Source organism: Lampetra fluviatilis, chromosome 2 (assembly GCF_964198595.1).
Source record: "Lampetra fluviatilis chromosome 2, kcLamFluv1.1, whole genome shotgun sequence".
NCBI lineage: Eukaryota > Metazoa > Chordata > Hyperoartia > Petromyzontiformes > Petromyzontidae > Lampetra > Lampetra fluviatilis.
The window spans coordinates 9088748-9109817 of record NC_136276.1 but is presented as its reverse complement, the minus strand read 5'-3'; the positions used below and the strand labels follow the sequence as shown (position 1 = coordinate 9109817).

The window sequence follows — 21070 nt, the reverse complement described above, 5'->3', positions numbered from 1 at the left end:
CATGCCTCGTTAATAGTAAAAAAAAAAAAGCTTATGTTTATTTGGCTCAAAAATAAAAAAATATGGACATGTGTTTATAAACTCTTTTGAGCTTCACCAACGGGGCATAGTTAGTTGCGTTTTAGTCAAATGACAGCTTTATCTCACACACATACACACAGTGTGTTTTTGTAGAAAATGTGCACTATACACCTAATGGTCTATACTCGTTGGTTATTTTTCGGTAAAGTCACGTATGTAGAAATAAAACAAAACTAAATAAAATAAAATTTAAATAAATCACGACGTTTCGAACGCAACACAAGCGATCATCATCAGGTGGAAATGGGGTAGAACACATAGCGAGGGAACACACAGGGGGACATCACGCACGTAGCACACGGAGAACGGTAAACTGCACGGACGCAAATACAACAAGAGGATGGGAGACGAGATCTCAACAAACCTTAGAAACATAATGTGATGCAAAACCAGTCGACACTAACCTGGTTGACCACGTATTTCAACAGACTGCTAATGGTCTGCCCGTCAATGAAAATGGCACACAAAGCAGACACCAAAGACCCCTCGCTGTTAGCGAGTAGCACCTATGAAGGCTGGCCTACGCCACAGGAGGGGGTAGGTGGCCAACACCACGCCCGGCCGCCTTTGTCTCTCTAGCGGCGATATTTACACACTGCACTAGGTATTCATTTGAGGCGGAATCAACCTAAAGGAGGCCCATGACCGGTTCAGATAATGGTCACTGGTGTTCGCCATGAGCGGGAATTGAATTTGGGTTGCCAGGTTTGTAGTGCAGCGCGCTAACCGCTACACTACCGCTCCCCAAACAGCAGACACCTAGACATTATGCACACACGTGCACGCAATATATGCAGTGACATGCATATAAATAGAGAAGCACATTATAGACAAACGTGCATATTATACACTGCAAAATGAGTGTACTTGCGTATAAATGGGGGGCACACATCTTGGCGGGCAATGACTGATGGGAAGGAAATGAGACTGAGAAATTGAGGCCAGTGGAGGAGAGTGGAGCAGTTATTTTAGTGGAGTCCCCGTCATAGGAGCTTACCGTTCAAAACAATTTGATTCACCTTTTGTTGTTGACAAATAATGAAACATAACCTGTTTGATTTTTTTTTTGTTTTGAAAGATGCTTTCCTGAAGTCTCTTGAAATTATAAAAAGGTGGCCAAGAGAGTAACTTTCTATATTACGTGGCAGAGTTTCATAAAATTCATGAAAGCCTATAAATGTCAACAATAATGTTTGTAAACCCAACTATGAAAATAATGTATTTCTCTCTTTCACTCTCATGTATACATTCCTGAGTGCAAAATTGCTTCATCATGCTTGTTTATTTCTTTACTTCGTTTGTATACAGGTGTTTTGTCTCTCTGCTTAAAATGGTTTCTGATGCACGATCACAAACAGGCCAGAAAAACGCAGCGAAGCCACATCAATGCTACTGCTGCCATCGCTGCAAAGTAGGAATATTTTCCTTAATGTGATAAAATATGATTTAGCATAAAAATACAAGCAAAGCCAAGTGTGAAGAGGCAGGACAAAGATTGAGTGGATTGAGGTCTCTGAAGGGGAACTGGTAATTGACTAAAGGTTGCCGGGGAAGTGCAGGCATTGTAGTGACAGGTGACGGTGAGAGATGAGAGCATGTGTGAAGCTTACATCTCCCTAGCATGAAGAGGCCACTTAAACAAGGCAGCCCCTAATTAAGGCCCTTCTCGTGGAATGTGCTGCCAATTTGAAATGCCTCCAAAGCATGTCTCAGCTAAAATAAAATTGAAAAAGGCGACTGCAGTTCAGTGCATTCCCGTTCCACCGTGCATTGTGAACCGTGTAATGAAAAAAAGTCACTATTGTTTACAAACAAGAGACTATTGCTGATGCTGCAATAAAAAACAACACGAGCTTTATAATGAATTCATATATTTTCATAAGGAAGTGCCGATGAAATGCACTGACTGCACACCACTGGTGGGTTTGCGGCAAATAAAAGAGTCAAATAAACCTCATCAGATAAAAGAAAAGCTATCAGAAAAGAGAAAATTGAACTTGCAGCAGAAGCTCTCGGAGGCTTGGCTGTGTTTGCGCAGTGAAGTTACGGGGTGAGAAATGTGAACGAAGCAGAGAATAACGAAACACTCAACATTTACTTAAAACTGCCACATTAGCCTTTTCTACAAGGAGGAAGAAATACAAAATTACCATTTTTCACACTGCTAAAACTAAAAAATACGTAAATAAATCGGTGACCATTTTTCACACGAGAAACGCAAACGGGCAACGGTTTTCCTTTTGGTGGGTACCATGTCAGGCATTGGCGTCACCAGTGTTTCCTTTCTCCCCAGTATTTCACAGAGCCATTCGCTCCACGGCAGCGGGAAATTGATGAGGCTGACAGAGCTATCAGCTCAACTCCTTGCACAAGTCTGTGGGGGTTGATGAATAATCCCTGCAGGGGAATTTTCTACGGCACGATGACCAGAATTGCTTGCAAGTGCGACTCTCTTCTTTTGTCCATATTAATGTCCATACCGCATAACCTGGCTGCTCCCCTCCCCCAACTCTTTTATTATTATTATTAAACATAAGCACGAAGGGAGGAGGGGGAGAAGGGGTGGGGGTAGTTGGGCGTGGGGGGTAATGTCCAGCAGCCTAACTCAGTTGGGAATTAAATCAAGATTCAATTTAATTCAGACACGTATTTTCTTTTGATCCATGACAGAAATTGGTTCTGCCTCTTGCTTTGAGCACCTGCATTTATTATTATTGAATTTAAAACCATTACTTTGGTTATTTGTTATGCATGTGGGGAACACAATTTCACGGAGGCGCAGCGGTGCATGGTCGATGCATTGTTCTCCAGACGCGCATCCAGCCAAAGTTATTTCTATGCTCGACATTGATATGAAGAAAGGCAACACGCTGTTTATAGGGATTCTGGACACAGATTGAAATTACTTCCTGACATTATTATGTCAAGACCATTAGCCAGCCATGGTCAAAATAACTGCAAGTTGTACAGTAATTAGCACTAGCTCCAACGCAGAATAATTAGAATTAAAGGACACTTTGCGAATTTGAATGAACTCTCTTTAATATTGAAGCGTTTTTTTCCACATTATATGGAGATGTGTGAGAATTAATTTCATAATTTTCACCGATGACACCAAGTGTAACCTATGTACGTTCTGGATTGTTCTGCAATCAAAACTTTAGCTGGTTCTTAATTATAGGGTCTCGTACATTGGTTTTAAACTAAAACTTTTCCCAATTGCACATTTGGCAACACATCTTATTTTTAAGAACGAACAAGTTTTGCTAAAATCGAATGATTCAAATGAAGGTGATCGCACGTATCATGCAAAAACATGTCTTGCAGGTTTATGGCACTACATTAGCTATCTTCACGTTAGCCACCGAGAGCTGAGATGAAATCAACATGAAACAAAGCCTACAAATGGAAACACAGAATCGAGAGCTTACTGGAGAGTGCTTGTCATGTTTTCTATGTTCACCAATAGCAGTCACTATTTAACTGCGTCCAACTCTTCCGTACAGAATACACTTTTGAAGATAACATGTTTGGGTAGACTATGAAAGTAGTCTATATGAAAATAAGAGCCAAATTTCGTATTTATCAGAAGAACTCTTGCACCCATGCAGAGATGGTTTGGTGGCTCTCTGGTGCAAGATACAGCACCGAACTTTTGTATTCTATTTACAATGAAATGCGTTATCTTCAAGGGGCTAATAAAATATATATTTTGGTATATGCAATTCTTTGACTCCTGCCACAAAAGAAATGTACTTTGTTGGTGCAATTTTAAAAACAAATAATAAATGTGTCCCAAACAAACAAGCGAGCGAGCGAGAGTGTAGCGAATGGTCCCACACCTGCCAGGCCGCAGGTGTGCGAGCACACAGACCACGGTGACCACTCCGACAGCTGGCAGTTGATTGGGCAGGGCACCAAGCAGGGCACAGCGAGCCTCCAGGGCGACTCCAGTCCCTTCTGTGGATGCAAACGACCACAGGGCATAAGGGGTGACAGACAAGACAAAGATCCCACTCGTATTCCCGTTAACAGACTGTGGGGGCAAGTGACTGTTTGCGAGCACCTATTAAGGCCCGTAGGGCACACAAGGGGGTGGGCGGCCAGCGTCACAGCAGACCACCTTTGCCTCCCCAGTTTGGATGTTTAACGAATGCCCCAGGTACTCATTTAAAGGCTAAGTCGAGCTAGAGGAAGCCCAGGACTGGTTCAGATAATCGTCACTGGTGTTAGCCATGAGCAGGAATTGAACTCGGGTCACTGGGTTTGAGCTCAGCATGCAAACCGCTGCACCATCGCTCCCCACATGATGGATGACACACACAGACACACGGCAGCCATCTACTGACAATACCCATGTATTGGTAACACCAGCACACACACAACTGCATACATTTGCAACGTGTCCACTACACATGTACAGACACAGGCCCTTACACAATCAAGACGCAAATCCGCGAGATAGGATTGTAAATGCTGTTGGAGCAAGTGTTTGTTAATGAGAACCTATTAACGACAGGAAAGCACACTAGGGGATAGTGTGGCTAATACCAAGCCTGGTTACTTTTGTCTCCCCGGTGCTGATGTTAGCATACCACACCAGGTACTCATTTAAACACATAAAAAAATGTTTTAACAATTTTTGTCATCATCATCATTTGACCACAAGTATTGTGGTTAATGCACACGTGATTCCTTTAAAAAAGGTTTCAGTTTTGTTTCCAGAAAAAAGGGGAAAACCCTATTATGATTATATATATTTATATTTTACAGGTGAGGCCCACCGAGCTATTTAGATCTTTTCAGAAGCGATCTGGCCACAAATGATAGCTCAACGAAGTGGCTTATCACGTGGAAATTTACAGCAGACAAATACTCCAAACGCGTGTTGATTCATAATATATGGAGGGAAAAACTGGAGGACCCGGAGAAAAATCCACGTGGCCACAGGGAGACAGACATGCAAACTCGAAATTTCCAGCAGGCGTCAGGGTCGGGATCGAACCCACAACCTCCTGTATACCAGGAGAGGTAGTTAACATCTTGCCACCGTGATGCCACCTGGCTAAGTTAACCTAGGGGACGGTTCAGAAACTGTGGTTTCGATACCACTTTGCTACCTTTGTGACTGTACTATGGGTACATAGATATGGGTTCATAGCACAGTACACTTATCATTGCGCCACCACCTCCCCCCCAAACACACGTATGCAATGACGCTCACTCATACATGCGCACAAATGCATTAATAAATGAACAATCAAACGTAAAAAAGATAAAGAACCTCTGTTTAGCCATTTATCTTTACATGGTCCGTGAGCACCTATTAAGGGCAGCACAAGACATGACATAATGTAGACAGTCAGGTTTAGTGCTGGCTTTCTACCATAGACCTAATTAAGCCTAAGCCAACCTAGGGGATGTCAACGACAGTTTCAGATGCAGCTTGTTACAGATGTTATCGATGTGCAGGAATCAAACGCAAGTTGCTGGATTCAAAGTGCAATGCACTCACCTCTGCGCCACTGTTTCCCACAATAACAGCAACAACAATAACAACAATAACAATCATCATTCACCCACTAAGTGCTGGAGGCATCCCCTTGGCGCCAGTGCCAAGCTTGGGGTACTTAACATACCACGACGATGACCACGCAGAGTGGAGAAGGTTCGCTGACAGGTCAAATGACATGTTATGGGGTCACAGATTTGAGTAGCTTGCATTCATCAAACCAGGTATTGCCTAGGAATAAGTGCGGGCAGGCCATTGGGATGAAAGACAGAAAGCACGGGTATATTTTAAATGTTTGTCGTATTTAAAAGAGATTAAGGTGATATCATCCTCATGATCATCGGGGCTTCATGTCAACCAGATCTGTGTCCGGAACATGGAAGGGGCTATTAGTTACGTGCCTACTTCAGTTTACGAGCAACCATACAAATATTCAGTGAGAAATTAAGCCCTGATCATTGCCAATTCCTGCGAATGTGGCGGAACAGCCGATGAGCTGCATGTGGACTAAGGTATTATGCACCTTAAATGTGCAATTAATTATCAAATGAAATAATTCCAGCATATTAAATTTGAAGAGTTTTCTCTGGGCAGTTTGAAAAAGATGAAAACACTAGCTGTGTAAAATAAAACTCCTATACTCCTTTAGCAATTGCCGCAACTTATTGCTCATGGAAATTGATCATAATGTCGTGTTTGATGGCAACAACTACCCAGGCAGGGCTCTTGCTTTTACAGGGCTAATGGTAAAGTTTCAACTCGATATAAAAAGCTCTGACTAAAAATTGTAGCAGCACTTTAAACTACCATGTACTGGTAGGAACCACCTGGTTCCACCAGCCCACAGGGGATTATTGTGTCCGTCCGTCCGTCGTGCATCCAAAAATGGGAGGGGTGGGGCTTGGTGGAGAGGGGAGGATGGGGAGGGGCTGGGTGGGGAGGGTGTGGAGGGGCTGGGTGGGGAGGGAAGGGTGGGGAGGGGCTGGGTGGGGAGGGTGGGAGGGGTGGGGCTGGGTGGGGAGGGGCTTGTCACCCCATGGTGCCATGATAAAACTCAACGTTTAACCTACTCACACCAGCTTGTGCCCACCCTCACAGTCACCCCACGCCGCTATTGACCCTGGCCATTGACCAAGCAACCCAACGTTCCTACCAGCTCCCTCCGCAGAAATGTGTTAATGTGGGAAAGTCAACTGATATACAGTATGCAATAACATACAAAAAACAACAAAGATTCCCCTGCAGGTGACAGACTGTTGGGAAAAGTGTTGTTAGTGGGCACCTATGAAGGCTTGTATAGCACATGAGGGGGTGGTGTGGCTTGCTCCATGCCCAGCCACCTTTGTCTCCCCAGTGCTGATGGCTTACACACTGCATCAGGTACTCATTTAAGGATGAGTCGACATAGGAGTGGCCCAAGACTGTTTCAAATAATTGGCACCAATGTTAATGATGGCCAGGAATCAAAGCCAGCTACTAAAGTGTGATACTGCTACGCTCAAATAAATGATCTCACAAGTACATGTACAGTATACGAATACGTGCAAGCACGGACGCCTGTGTAGTGACATAGAATGGGTGACGAGGGCGCGTAGCGCTGGTTACTGATAGAGAGCGGGATTGTGGGTATAGTAGCCCGGTCTACCAGCAGGGCAGGTAAATTGTCCCACTAAAGCGCTTAGCGCTGGTTGCTGCCAGCAGGGCACGTGATAGGCCGGGGTGAGGGATGTGGGGTAAAGATGGCAGAGGGGACACATGGGGCAGGGCCCTGAACCTTCTGGTAGGCTGCAGAAGGGGGCGTGGGCGAGGGCGGAGCCAGGCCACGCTGGGGAGGATAAAAGGGAGGCCCCGACGCTGGGTCAGGGCTGTCGTTTGGAATGGAACCCATCGTCTATGCAAGTCTCCGTCCCCATCTTACCTCCTCAGGCAGTGTGCCGGCTGTAGTTATCCCCTGTACTGTGGAAGTATAGAATAAACGTGTGTGCCTCCTACTTTGCGTCTCTGAAGTGACTACTACACATGTACACCACATATACCAACACGCATACACACGACAGCGCACACGCAACAAAATACATCAGCACAGTGTGCAATTCTTTGTGGTAAATCTGTCGACTTTGAAAAAAATTGTTTCTCCAGAGCATTTATCCATTCAACGAGTAGGGTTATCTAATAGTTCACAAAACATATTAAATTCTATTCGCAGGAGCAACCACAGTGGCTGCAAGTCAATTCTTTACTGAGCACAATATTGGAGATATTTAAAAATATATATATATTGCTATGGATCTAAAGAAATCGTCGGTTTTTTGTCAAGATCTATTTATTATCAGAAAAGATTTTTGCACAATATTTTAGTATGATGATGATGGATATAATGAAGATGATGAAGATGGTTCTTGGACATACAAAGCTTTTTCTCATCATATTCACTGGAGAACGACCGGTGCGTAGTGTAGTCGTTTTGAAATAACAGAATATACAATGTGGTACATTGTAAACGCATTCCCATTAACATAATAACTTAGTTATGTCGGCGCTTTTGTGTGGATAGACTGGTTAACCAGTAAACAGACAGGTGAACTTTGTTCATGAGCAGACAAGAGCCCATCGAGGCCAGAATTAGATTTTTTATAAGAAGGAACATTTGGGTTTCAGATTAATGGAATATCCAAAATCGAGCACCGCGTGCCCTGTTGCTGAACGCAAGGGCTATTTGTTGATTTTTTTTTATTTATTTTCAATCAAATGCACTAGTATGTGTTGAAAATAACATTTTAGTGAAGTTGTAAACATTTACCAATGAAATGTCTGTGGATTATATAACTTAGGAGAATGAGAAAATGCAGCAAGTTAAATGCATTGCTAATAAGAGCAAATTGTTTCGTTGATATGAAAGTGTAAAGTTGAGTACACAGCATTCAGGGAACAATCCCCTTGTTTGGCATCAACCAATGCCACACAAAGCAAATCCAATAATGACAAAAAGCTACGAAAATAAACACGTCAATAGATTTAGTTTCCACCCTGACAAAACAGACATTTAATTATTACATTTATTTATAACCAAGGGATGGCCCAGTTGAGACCAGAGGTCGCAAATGGGTTTTGATTCCTTACCCGTACCCGGCCGCACCAGGGTCGCAAATGGGTACCCGGCCGGGTACGGGTACCCGTTCCCTACCCGTACCCTACCCGAAATGAGTGACAAACGGTTACTCACCAGTGACTCACGGCCTACCCGTACCCGGCCGCACCAGGGTCGCAAACGGCTACCCGTACCCGTACCCGGCCGGGTACGGGTAGCCGGGTATCGGGTAGGGTACGGGTATCGGGTACCCGGTTGCGGCCTCTGGTTGAGACACAACAGCCGTTGTTTACATCTTGCTGGTATTTTCTGACAACCTCCAGGATGAGCAGCCACTCTGCATTGCCATGGTTACAGCTCTTTGCTAGTAGCTACTAATATTCTTGGCTGCTAATACAATTCAGATGCGCATCAGGGGCCTATGGCTCTTTTTTATTACAAAGTACTGTAAACGGTTAGGGCACCACATCTTGGAGGTCACGTGTCCACTGCAGCAGCAGGCGGGAGGAAGCGTTGGCAAGTACTGGAGTGGCATCAACGGCTTGGGCCACGATCTTAAAAAAAAGACACCAAAATGTGCACGAGGCATTATGCCCTCCTGCCTGCAAAGCAATTAAACTGCAATATGAGCCGTACATACTCAAGCCTTTAAGAATTGGATCCGTGTAAAGTTTGATTCTGCACACTTGACATGTTCGTGTATGATCCGTCATGCGGTATTGGTGGAGACACATTCCACTGAAATCTAACAGCCAAACAGTGTCCTGGGGGTACTGAGAAAACGCTGATCCTTGTGTCCCACCAAGGGACCAAGCTGACCAGTCGGGCTCCACGCGTTTCTGGCAACTTCTCACAATTGTGACTCCGGCCCTAAACCATGTCCACCTATGGTCATTCTGGAAATGTATCCTGCCTCGTGGTGGAATGGTTCCATTTTGTACAGAAATGGCCATTCAAGAATTGAAAGTTGCAAAATGTGACTGCTTTTAAAGAGAAGTGGCTGTCATTACGGAACTTTTGAGACGAATGATGGCTTATATAGCTACACGAAAGGCATTATGGGCTGTTGTGCAAAATTAAAACTGCCCCAGCGAAAGCTTTTTAAAATAAAGGTTACTGATGTTCGTCTAGAAGACCCACGTTGTCTACTGACAAACGGACGTGTTTAAATGTATCAAAGTATGTTTGGTGCATGTAAAATATTGTGGGTATGCAATATAATCTTGTGCCATATATAGCAAAGGGCAAAACCAGTATTAGTAATCCAAAACATTAAGTCTTCTGGTGAGAAACATCCATAGCGCCTATGCTCATAACAAAATGTTGTTGGTGCAGGTTGACTCTGCTGTGATGCCACGTCCCATCCATGCCACGCGCTACTTGATGTGTAACGCATAGGCAATGACTTTGCTTAATATATGTGTAATGACAGGGTGACACCTGCCGGCCTGTAGGGGTAATTACGGTTATGGCTGCATTACATAATGCCTTATTATAAGGGGGCGTATCTGGGGTAAAGGTGAAGGGCGGAGTCAGTTGAGAAGCTCCGGGAACCAGCTTGAAGGTTCTGGAAAGGGGGCGTGGCCAGAGGTGGAGCTTGGGCCGCGCCGGGCAGATATAAGGGGGACCGAACCAGAGGTTTGGGGCTGTTCTGCGGGTCCTGGCTGCGTCGCTGATCGCCGTCATCTCTTCTTCTTCGACCACATGGCGGTTCTTCTGCAAGACCAGCTCCGTCACCGCCGCTACGCTAGTCAAACAGCTAGCGTAGTGTATGGTGGAGATGGGCTGCGTGTTAGGATCGCCTATGTGCAGCTGCGTTACGAAGTGTATCGCCCCGTGTGCTCTTAATAAATAAGAACCCTTCTAGTCGACGTGTCACGGAAGTCGATCACTACACATGCATTCCATGCCAAGCGTCGAAACAAAGACAATTTCCATAAAATGTCATGTGCACAATCCTTATCAGCTATGGATAATACACTGCTGCATGAAACCTTCCCATGTCGAATTTTTTTCCCCAAGATCATTCCCATCTGTAATCAATCTTACTCCTCTCTTGCAGATACCATAGTAATTGCATTACAGTCACTGGCAATTCTATTCAACATCACATTAGGGGAATTTAGAATTTCAGTCTGCTAAGGATTTTCACCTACTGCAAAAGGCTGCGTGTACTTTTTCTCAAGCGGTTAACTAGCCTCTAAATTGTAATCGTCAACTCAAGTCACCTCGACCTGCAATGCACAATATACAGCCACCTTGATATCCTCAAGGCAGAAAAATATCTGAACATCCGCGGCTTTGCCGTCACACTTGGCGAGCTCCAGCAGATGGATTTCTAACCTGCTCTCCTCCCCATTTCCAGCCCACACCCGCCCACGTTGCCCTATTTCCAGGACTGTTTTTCGCCCCTCATTAACCACATATATGAGACTGTAGATCAATCCAGCCCACACCGCGACAATGCAGAAGCACATCGCAGGCCCACCTGGAGATGGGCACATTCGCCGTCATGCACTGCCGAGTCCACAAGATTGGTTTTAAACTATTATTGCGTTTTTCATCAGTTGCGTTGCCATTTAAACCTGCTTTCATACTGTAACCTTTCCTGTTCTTGCACTTAGCATCAATGTGCAGCTGAAAAGAGCTTTTTTTTTCATTTACTTTGGGGCTCTAGGCTACAACTTCTATCCCCAGCATCGCCATCTGACCGAATGGTCTGTAGACAAAGGCAGGCTCCATTCACGCAGAATGGCAGTGACTATAGCAGTGCCAAAACTCTTCGTGCGTTACCCATATATGATTGATTGTGTGCCTCAGTTCGTTCTAACTCGCAATTAATTATGCTTTGTATGGAAGCCTCAGTGGTGTGCCGTCCAACAGCGTATTTCACCCAGACTGCATGCATTATACTGTTATGATGGCAAATGTCAGACATGTCCATTTCATACAATTCAGTCAGCTTACCCTTTTTTACAATTCAAAATAAACTAGTTACATCACTTATTGTAGGTTCACACGGGATGTTGTGACCGCAATTGGATGTGAGTTATGAAGTATGTTGAAACACTCAGTGACAGAGCTGTTTTATTTACCACATACACTTGTAGCCTACAAAATTAGTTGGCTCGTATCCATTGTACCTAATAATCTATTTTTTCTCTAAAGTTTGTGGCTTTAAAAACTCAAGTTAACACCATATTTTTGTGACTTTTCTGAACTCAAAAGTTCTTGACAGACGCCGTGTGCACACTTATATCTTCCCCTGCTCAATGGATCATAAATAAATGAAAACGTGATAAAAAATGTTTATGATGAAATGCAATGTAACTACACTGCAGTGTGTCAGATTGAATTGCCATGTCTTTACAGTAACTTGCACATTTATTCTCAGGCAAGTGACAATGCCATGTTTGTCACAAACATCTGCCGAGGACATAAACAAGCCGGCTATTTTGTTATGGGATTTCCCCATACAAAGAATACCATCATCAGCCGTGATCTATCCACTGGTTGGAGGAAGACCTCCTCCCCATGCCGTCACCATCCCTCACGGTGCAGCGATGTCACAAAACCATCTAACTACTACACATGAGCGAATTGGACCACTATATCTCTAGAGCAGTTGTAGTTTCGGCCAGGCCCACTTAGTTTTCTTAAGCCAACAACATGCCCCTTCTTTGCTTTTGTTCCCTGATGCACACGTTTTATTTTATGTGCCTCAGTGTTATTCCGAGCAAACAACTCTCCTATGTTGCTTTGCGTACTTTTCATATTTTTTTTGTCATTCAATTTTCTTTGTCATTGTCCATGTTTTCGATCCACATATCATAGCAGGCAATATGCATAATTCACTAATCTTTTTTTAACCACATTTGGTACGCTGCTTTACATATAAAATTAAATTTTTGAAAAGCATTCCAACCTGCTCTTGCTGCCTTTTTTATTTCTACATTTTGATCCTTATCTTCCGTCAATCACTGTCCTCGGTAGACCGATGCTGACGTTTTTTTTCGGTTGTGTCCCTCTGACAAATGTCTCCAATTGTTTACAGACCTTATTGCATGGAATTCGTTTTTTTGCTCACATTTATCTTGAGACCAACCTTGCAGTCATCTTTATTACATTTTTCCAAAAATTTGGCTATTATAATAACTACGGCATCAGTAAATCTAAGATGGTCAATACTTTCTCTATTTATTTTTAGTCTTATATTACTCCCAGCAAATTTTAAGAGTATATTTTCCCATGTTGCTGTGAATGGCCTTGATGAGAGCCGATCTTTGCCCAATTCCTCTCCGACTTCTATTTTTCCCTTCTTAAATCAGTCTCAGTGTAGTTCCACCTTTATAAATGGTTCTTATATACATGGTTCTTATATACAATAGTGATTATTTCATCACATAAAGAGGTGATAACTGTTGAATAATTTAGCTTCTCTAGGGATTTAAATTTGTGTTTGCTTAGAATCAACCAAAATTCTCCGACCTTCTTAACTAATTTTCGATGTTCGTCGTCTTGTTTTTGCCAGCAATTAGCTATGAAGTATAAATTATATCACACAGGCCTGCAATACGTTTGCTGTGTTGAATTTGCTGAGGACAGAGACAAATCTAACAATGTCGAATTTGTCCGTGAGAATCAGGTCAATTTACATTTTAATTCATCCATATGGGCTCCGCCATACCCATTTTATAATCGACTTATTTTTTTTAAAGGTGTTCATTGTCTTCATGTCCCTCCCCACGAGCCGCAAACAAATCATAGAGATGTATCTTCTCTCATTCCTCACTCCAATGCCAAATTTACAAATCATCCTCCCACCCTGCAATATTTATAACTAACTACATTTGCATTGAAGGCACCCCTTATATGTCACGTTGTTTTACCGAACACACACACATTAGGCAAACATGCCAATTGCGCAGATGCATAGCATACTAACATATATATAAAAAAAATTAACTAAAGATAACTTTTTTTAAAATCGTATTTCTAGGCAATCTTCCACAAAAATTATATAAACCTGTTATTGGGATTGGTAAGCTCTGTGCTATTCGGGGTTTCGTAATTTTTCGTGAAAGCATCTAAGGTATCTTCGGGTGGACAGAGGGTCACATTTCACTGACATAATTGTTGTGCAGTAGAACCCCACGGAGACGCGATTTCTACAAGGGCTGTTGCCGTTTTATTACCACTGCTACATTCAGTACTCTAAGCTCACAGGTGCTCTCTATCTGGGTCTTTCGTCCTACCCTCTCTCTCTATCAGCCGATCCGTACTGAACACTCGGAGCCCTACTCTCGGCTATCCCCTTGGCTCTCCCACTCGTCTGCACGGGACGGGGGTTCAACCAACACCGCCCGGCGGCGAGGAGGGAGAGACCTCTCCAGCCGATCCGTGCCCTGGCTCCCCACGACGACATCGCCTTCGTCACGGGGTCCCCCTTAAGTACCCCTTTGGTGGCTCCTCCCCCTAGCTCGGACCCGCCTTTGTTCCCGAAGGTGCCCCCCTTACAGCACCCGTGACATGACGTCATCCTCCGCTGTCAACTCGCTCGCACCTCCCTCTGTTTGCCCCCTCGTGGTTGCTCACACTACTCTACATAATGATGACATTTACCATCTGTATCAGTGAATCCTGGGGATGGCTCATCATCACCAGCTATGACTAATCCACTGCCGACTTTCCTTTCACGACGAGTTCCTTTCCTTGGTTGACACCGTCATCATTCTTGGCCGTCAGTCAACATTCTTCTAGCGATGTGTCCCGCACAAACCCGTTACTTTTCTTAAGAGTTTGAATGATGTCTTTAAACTGCCTATATTCTCTAACCCACATGTGCCACTTTCAGACCTTCATCATTGTCGATAAAACAAACTATTCAGGTGGATCATTCTCCACTTCTCTCTTGCATGGGCATTTTAAAGAATTTCATATCATCATAATTCAATTGTAATCCTAGCTTCCTTCAATACAGTGCTGCATTTAAAATTACCAGATAAACAAGGGCACATGAGAGAGTATAGGCCATCCACAGACTGCCATTCGCTGCTCGAGTGGCTTTGCACACTGACCATAATTGCATGATCATCTTAATTAGAACCGATGAGACCATCATCCATCTCCGCAAGCGTTGGTTATTTACATTTATTTTTAATCACAAGCTCAGACTCTGCAGACCAAATATGCTTCTGTAGACACATGTGACAAGGCCCTCATGGTTAATTTTGTACCATAAATCAATGCAGTTGCTCAAAGAGAAAATGCTTTGGCAGGTAGGCTCTTGCATACAATTGGGACCTTTAATTAATGCAGAGCCCCTGTGCAGCGTAGCAAAGCAAGAGAGACGTATTATCCCAGCATGCAGCAAGCCCAGTGTCAGAACAGGCAACACGATGTGTACCATGGCAAAATCCTGTTGGTCATTTTGTATCTAACAAACAAGCATTGTGTTAACCTTCTTTGTCTGTCAGCGAAACAAAACTCTGATGTGATGGACGATGAACAGAACCAGTGCCTTGTGACCAAATCACATGGAAAGCGCCCGCATCTTATCAGATCACAGAAGATAAATAAGGTTGATCCTGGATAGTGCTTGGATGGATAACCACCATGCGCTTGGATGGATTTTATATCCAGGGTTTTTCAAAAATATGGTTCCCGATTTGAAATCGCTATATCTCTGCAACCACGAACCGCCCATGAATTAAACTCTTACCACTTGAAAGGGCGGGGCATAGAGAGGAGGGCGGGGCATAGAGAGGGCGGGGCATAGAGAGGGCGGGGCATAGAGAGGGCGGGGCATAGAGAGGGCGGGGCATAACATTTCAAATGATTACCGCTAGATGCCTCTCCCAGCGCACAAACAGCCCCTAGCCTCAGTCATTCGCAAGACACACTGCTGCAACGTTGGATAGGTCGCATGGGACCCCAAGACTTGGCGCTACCCTCTTGGCCCCCAAGATCCCCAGACATCACACCCTGCGACTTTTTCTCGTGGGGATACGTCAAAGACCGTGTTTTTGTGCCACCATTAGCGACTAATTTGGAAGACCTCAAAAACAGAATCACGGCAGCAGTGACTTCAGTGGAAGAAGACACTTTGAGAGGCGTTTGGGACGAATTCAACTATCGTCTCGATGTTGTCCGTACAGCAGGTGGAGGGCACATAGAGCATTTATAAAATGGTTAGTAAAACCTGATAACTCATTAAACCGTTTGTAACTTTTTGTGTAATTGTAACATGTTGCCATCGTGAAATATACTGCTTTGAAACTGGGTCCATATTTTTCAAACACCCTGTATATTGCCTGCGTTGCTACAATTGGGGGCAGCAGAGGGCATTGCAAAAATATATATTTGTGTTATTATATTTATTTGCTTCCTTAGGCCTGACTTCACAAATCCACACTGACCGACGTGGTGAAGTATGGTCAAACAGCCCCCACACGACCTGCACAGAAAGAAGCTGCTGCGTTGGCAGTGGTGCACAAGCCCAGTTAACAACAACAAACAACAAACTCAACATATTCGTCTAAAACATTGAGGCCTTAAAAATATATATAACTTCGGGTAATGCCCTTCTTCATAGCACATTAAGAAGGGCTGTTGCCCTAAACCTCATCAAATAAAAATATTCGGCCAATGAGATTGCACAAAGAGGGCTGTATGTGTACACATAATAATGTAAGTTTATAAAGGACCCTTTAAACATCGTTCTCAGGGCACTGCGCATGGAAAGGCGGAAATAGTTTAACATTAACCGAGGGAAGAAAGTCGAGATTTGAGCATTTTGTAAAGTGTCTTGGAAGTCCCCTGACCTCGAAGGGCAACGAATTCCAGAGTTCAGGTGCCGCGGTCGCAAAGGCGTAGCCGAGACCATGGGCACAGCGAGCATCATGTCCCGTTCACATGCGCACAGCACTTAATATGCTTTTAAATGGACGAGCGGGTGGGGAGAACCAATCTGCTGACTGCTCTGGTTGGATGGAGAGAGGCTGCTGTGGATACTCGAGTTGCTTGCGCACGGAGCGGCAAAGGCGGGGGAAGTAAGAAAGTGGGCCAGCGGTGCCCGTTAAACGCTCATGTTAAATTAACTTACGCTGCTTTTATTGCGGCTTACGTTGCATTTCCTCGGAAAGAAGCACCACATCCTACCCCCACACCTCCGCTCAGTGCCAATTGCCCTTCGAGCCAAAGGGGATGGGGCTGGAGGGGGGGGGGGAGCTCTCGTGAAATTTCAAGTCAACTCACCTCTTGGCAATAGTCCATGTCCACCGACTTGCCGTCACTCCGCGCGCAGTCCAGCATGCGGGTTACGACTCCCACGCCGCACACCGCCTTCTCGCTCAGTTGGCACGTGCTCCACTCTGCGGACACGGCGAGCCACGAGCACGTCTCAGGCTCGGGGTGGGGGCAACAAGCCAATAGCCAACGCGCGAATTGTTACAGCTTGCGACGATCAAGGTCGCGGCCAATTCTTTCGAACCAAACGGCTGTCGGTGACATGCGGTGTGGCGCAGAGGTCACAAACGGCTTTTGATTCCTTACCCGTACCCGGCCGCACCAGGGTCGCAAACAAACGGCTACCCGTACCCGTACCCGGCCGCGTACGGGTAGCCGGGTATTGGGTAGGCTACGGGTATCGGGTACCCGGTTGCGACCTCTGGTGTGGCGGTTTGAAAGATGGGCACGCTTAAATTAGAACAATTATTATTATTATTGAACCTCGTCCCCCACCTCTGTCCACCCACCACCCAGCAGTATAAGGGGTGCACCATAACGCCAATGTTAGTAAATAAACTCAACACTCATCAACAACAGTGCCTTAAAAGAAAGAAAACAAATAAACAATTGGTGATGTTTTGCGCAATGGCCCTTCTATATAACACATAAACAGAGAGCCCAGAGAGGTAAGAGTTAATAAGAGTTGGAGGCTGCACTTAACACCATGGGGCCTGATGAGAATTACATTTGAAAAAAAATTCTGATGACCAGTTTTTAAATGGGTTTATGAATATTTGCCTAATAGTAGTTTTGAGTACAAATTAATGAATCAATCATAAGTATACATTAATAAACTAACTTGTATGAAACTTCTAATTTGAAAATTTTACTGACTGTGGGTCGGGTTTGTCCTAGATAGTCGATTTGGCAGGTTCCAAGTGGTGGGGTAAGGTGTGGGTAATTCCACCTCTTCGAAGACATTAGGTCAGTGTGAAAGTGGTCGCTCAACGTCCCAGTTAAAGAGTGGCTCTCTGGACCTTCCTCGAGTGGAGACCCTTCCGCTAGCAGTCGCGTGAGCAAGAAATTGAAACTGCAGGGCTCTGAACATCATCAAGCAGGAATTGCAGGTACCGGGCGAATGCTATCGAATTGACATGTGGACGGTAAAAAAGCAAATGCAAGTCAAAAGATACCACTGTGTTACAAACAGCACGGGATAAATATAAAGAAAAGTGTACTTTAAAAAAATATTACTTTGTTTAGTATCAAGTCATTATTATATGGCCTTGCGTATCCCACAATGCAGCTATGCGATACATTTCCTATTTGCAATTGTTTCGTGCACAAGTGGTTACGTTAGATTTATAAACATAAATATAATGGGAGAGTGGAAACAAGAGGCACAGTGGGGGGGCGGGGGGTGGATCGTTGTTGGGGTAGAGATGAAAGAAACTATGAAAGCAAACACAGCACATCTTTAAATGTTTTAATGAGAATTTAAGCCCTGAATCTCGTTAATTGTGCTGGATTACTCCCCGACACCACTGCAGTGTAATAGCATGCACTAACCTAATGCATTCACTAATTTTTTGTAGCAAGCTTTTATTATTTTCAACAAACTTTTTCAGACATTAATTAGCCTTCAAACTGCCAAAGTCCATACACGGTGGGGAAATGCTCTGAAGAATGACTGCACACCGCAAGGCATGATCTTGCGGTGTTTACATGTGTGTACATAATTTGCTCAAGTCTACCAAGAGCAACACAGAATTACAAGTGATGTACAAAAAAAAACCAGGCTTCATCGTAGCAATATGTCTCTACCATGTTACACACTTGCTCTGTGTACAAAGCTGGTTCGCCATGCGATACAGGTCTCCCCCGATTGCATTTGCACATCAGCCTTCAAAATAGATATTTTTGTGGTTTTCTGTACATTTGTAGAACACGCATCATCCATTATACGGCACCATTATCATTTCGTTCAAGTCACTGTAAGCAAACTGACGAGTGGTGAGGATGAATGAATGAATCCTTAGCTCCGAGTCGCAATAAATTAAATCAGTGCAAATACTATGGAAGGTAAAGGTGTGGACCTACAATTGCTTGCTCACTCACTGTCGGCGGAAGGTGCGTCGACGAGAGAGCTTGGAAGTGTCCCTTTAAAGGATATTTTGGCCCACTCTTCTACTTTACCCCAGCACACGCGATCGACTAACTGACAGAGGCGGAGGCATTTGACAAACTTGATTAGTGTTTCAATTGCCGTTCCGGGAGATAGCGTGAGTGATCTTAGGATTGCAAGTCCAGTGTGCTCACCATTACGTAATGGCAGCATCCTCAAAAATAGTGTCAAGGCGCCCTTCCCCCTCCAACCCAGCTTAAATATACGCTGCCAAGCATGGTGGTGCTCATTCAGACGCTGTCTTTCCGACAGACCTGTTCTTCACCTGAGGACGGCTGCTTGCGTTGTGGCCGAAACGTCTATTATTTCCCTTCTACGTGACTTTACCGAAAGAACCAAGAAGATAGTGGAGCACGCTTTAAAAAGAAGGCAGCGTCACCCCAGTCTAGTGAGGAGGGCAGGAAATAATTTCTGAGTAACGAGTATTGCTCAACAATTTAAATGTTAAACCTCTGATGTAATTAACCAACGAGCTGGCTGAAAGTAATTCCAGAATTTTATAAGATTTTAATGACAGTTTGGCCATAATGTTTCCTTCAAATTGGGGGCCTAAATTGTAATTCGTGCTATTTCTTATTTTTAACATGTGCGTGAACATTATTTATTGCTTTTTGAATTGGTGAGTTAAAAGCTGGAATAATTCACGACGCTGCAGATACATGTCCTTCAAAATGCATTTCGTATTACCGCCAAGACAGAATACATTTGTGCCAACAAAAGCGATGAAATCATCCCTTCTCTCATGCTAGGCCACAGCATGAGCATAGAGAAGCTGCACTATGCAGAGTTCTGCTACGAATTGAGACAATGCATGACATCTACAGCTTTGTTGAAAATGTGTTTTTCTATTTTTCAATTTACGTGCTTTATTTCTTTGTAATGTTATACCGGAAATAAGTGGTGTCACGGCGCTTAGCGTGCTGGGCTATGAACTTGGCAACTAGAGTTCGATTCCTGGCTATGGCTCATTGGATTCCCAGACAGATATCAGAATCGGTCCTGCCCTCCCCATTTACCAACCCACACTGACCAGCGTAATAAAGTATGATCAACAATACTCCCGTGACTAATACGGCATTGGGAGGCCTTCATCCATTGGTGGATTGAGAATGGCTTGGTGCATTTTTTTTATTTTCATGTTCCACGGTGTACAATAATGCTGCAGTCATTTGTGCTTTTGCAATGCTATCGAAAAAGTCCTGATTCTGAACTCCCAGACATTAGTACAGTGTATTTAAAGTGTATGTCATTTGGACCAGTGCTGTTCGTGAGCACGTATTAAGGCTCACGTGACACACCAGGTACTCATTTGAGTCAAGGTAGTGGAGACTCACGTCGAGCCAAGAAACAAGTTGGGGTCAGTGCATAATGCGAGGTTAATGAATACATTGGGGTGGAGTGAATTAGATTCCAAGCGAATGACATCTGGACTGCAAACGGGGCCCCCAAATGACCAACTCTCACCACGGATCTGCGTGAAGTATGGTCACGCATCCCCCATGATGGACACGGCGTGGGGAGGCCTTCATCCAGAAGTGGATTGGCTCAGGGCTGTTTATTATTTAATAATATAATTTATGCGTTGTTTTTTGGAATTCTAAGCCCATTGAGGTTGCGTAACCCTTACACGGTAATCCCGTGGACCTGTCGACATGCCTGGTTATTTCTGGACAGACATATGGCAGAGGACGAACTGCAATGCTGAAGCCCTTCACGTTGTGCAGGTGCACCGCTCATTAACAAAATGCATTTTCATGAACAAACATCACTGATTGCAGGCACAAAGAAACACGGTGCAGTAGGAAGCATAACCAGACGGTTTCGCGCATATGAGCATTGAAGATTATAACGGAGCGTGTCTACAAAATACAGTTGGGCCAAAATGGCTTAAACATAAGCACACTCCTGGGAAGTCATTCCATCGGATGGACACAGGCTTATTGAAGCAAGAAGATTTAAACATGCCAAAAGTTGT

General features: G+C 44.2%; 1 protein-coding gene across 4 annotated transcripts in view; it reads right to left on the bottom strand.

Annotated features, from left to right (window-relative positions):
• The window catches only part of LOC144941816 (thrombospondin type-1 domain-containing protein 7A-like), a 233921-nt gene that overhangs the window by 29417 nt on the left and 183434 nt on the right, over positions 1 to 21070 (bottom strand). For all 4 annotated transcript variants that reach the window (XR_013639273.1, XM_078868309.1, XM_078868287.1 and 1 more), the window contains 2 exons: positions 16938 to 17053; positions 3924 to 4041 (listed from right to left, as the gene is read on the bottom strand). Coding sequence is in view for 3 of the 4 variants with exons in the window: in XM_078868309.1 (XP_078724435.1) it covers positions 3924 to 4041; positions 16938 to 17053 (234 nt within the window). In the remaining variant the exon portion in view is untranslated. The remainder of the gene's footprint in view (positions 1 to 3923; positions 4042 to 16937; positions 17054 to 21070) is intronic.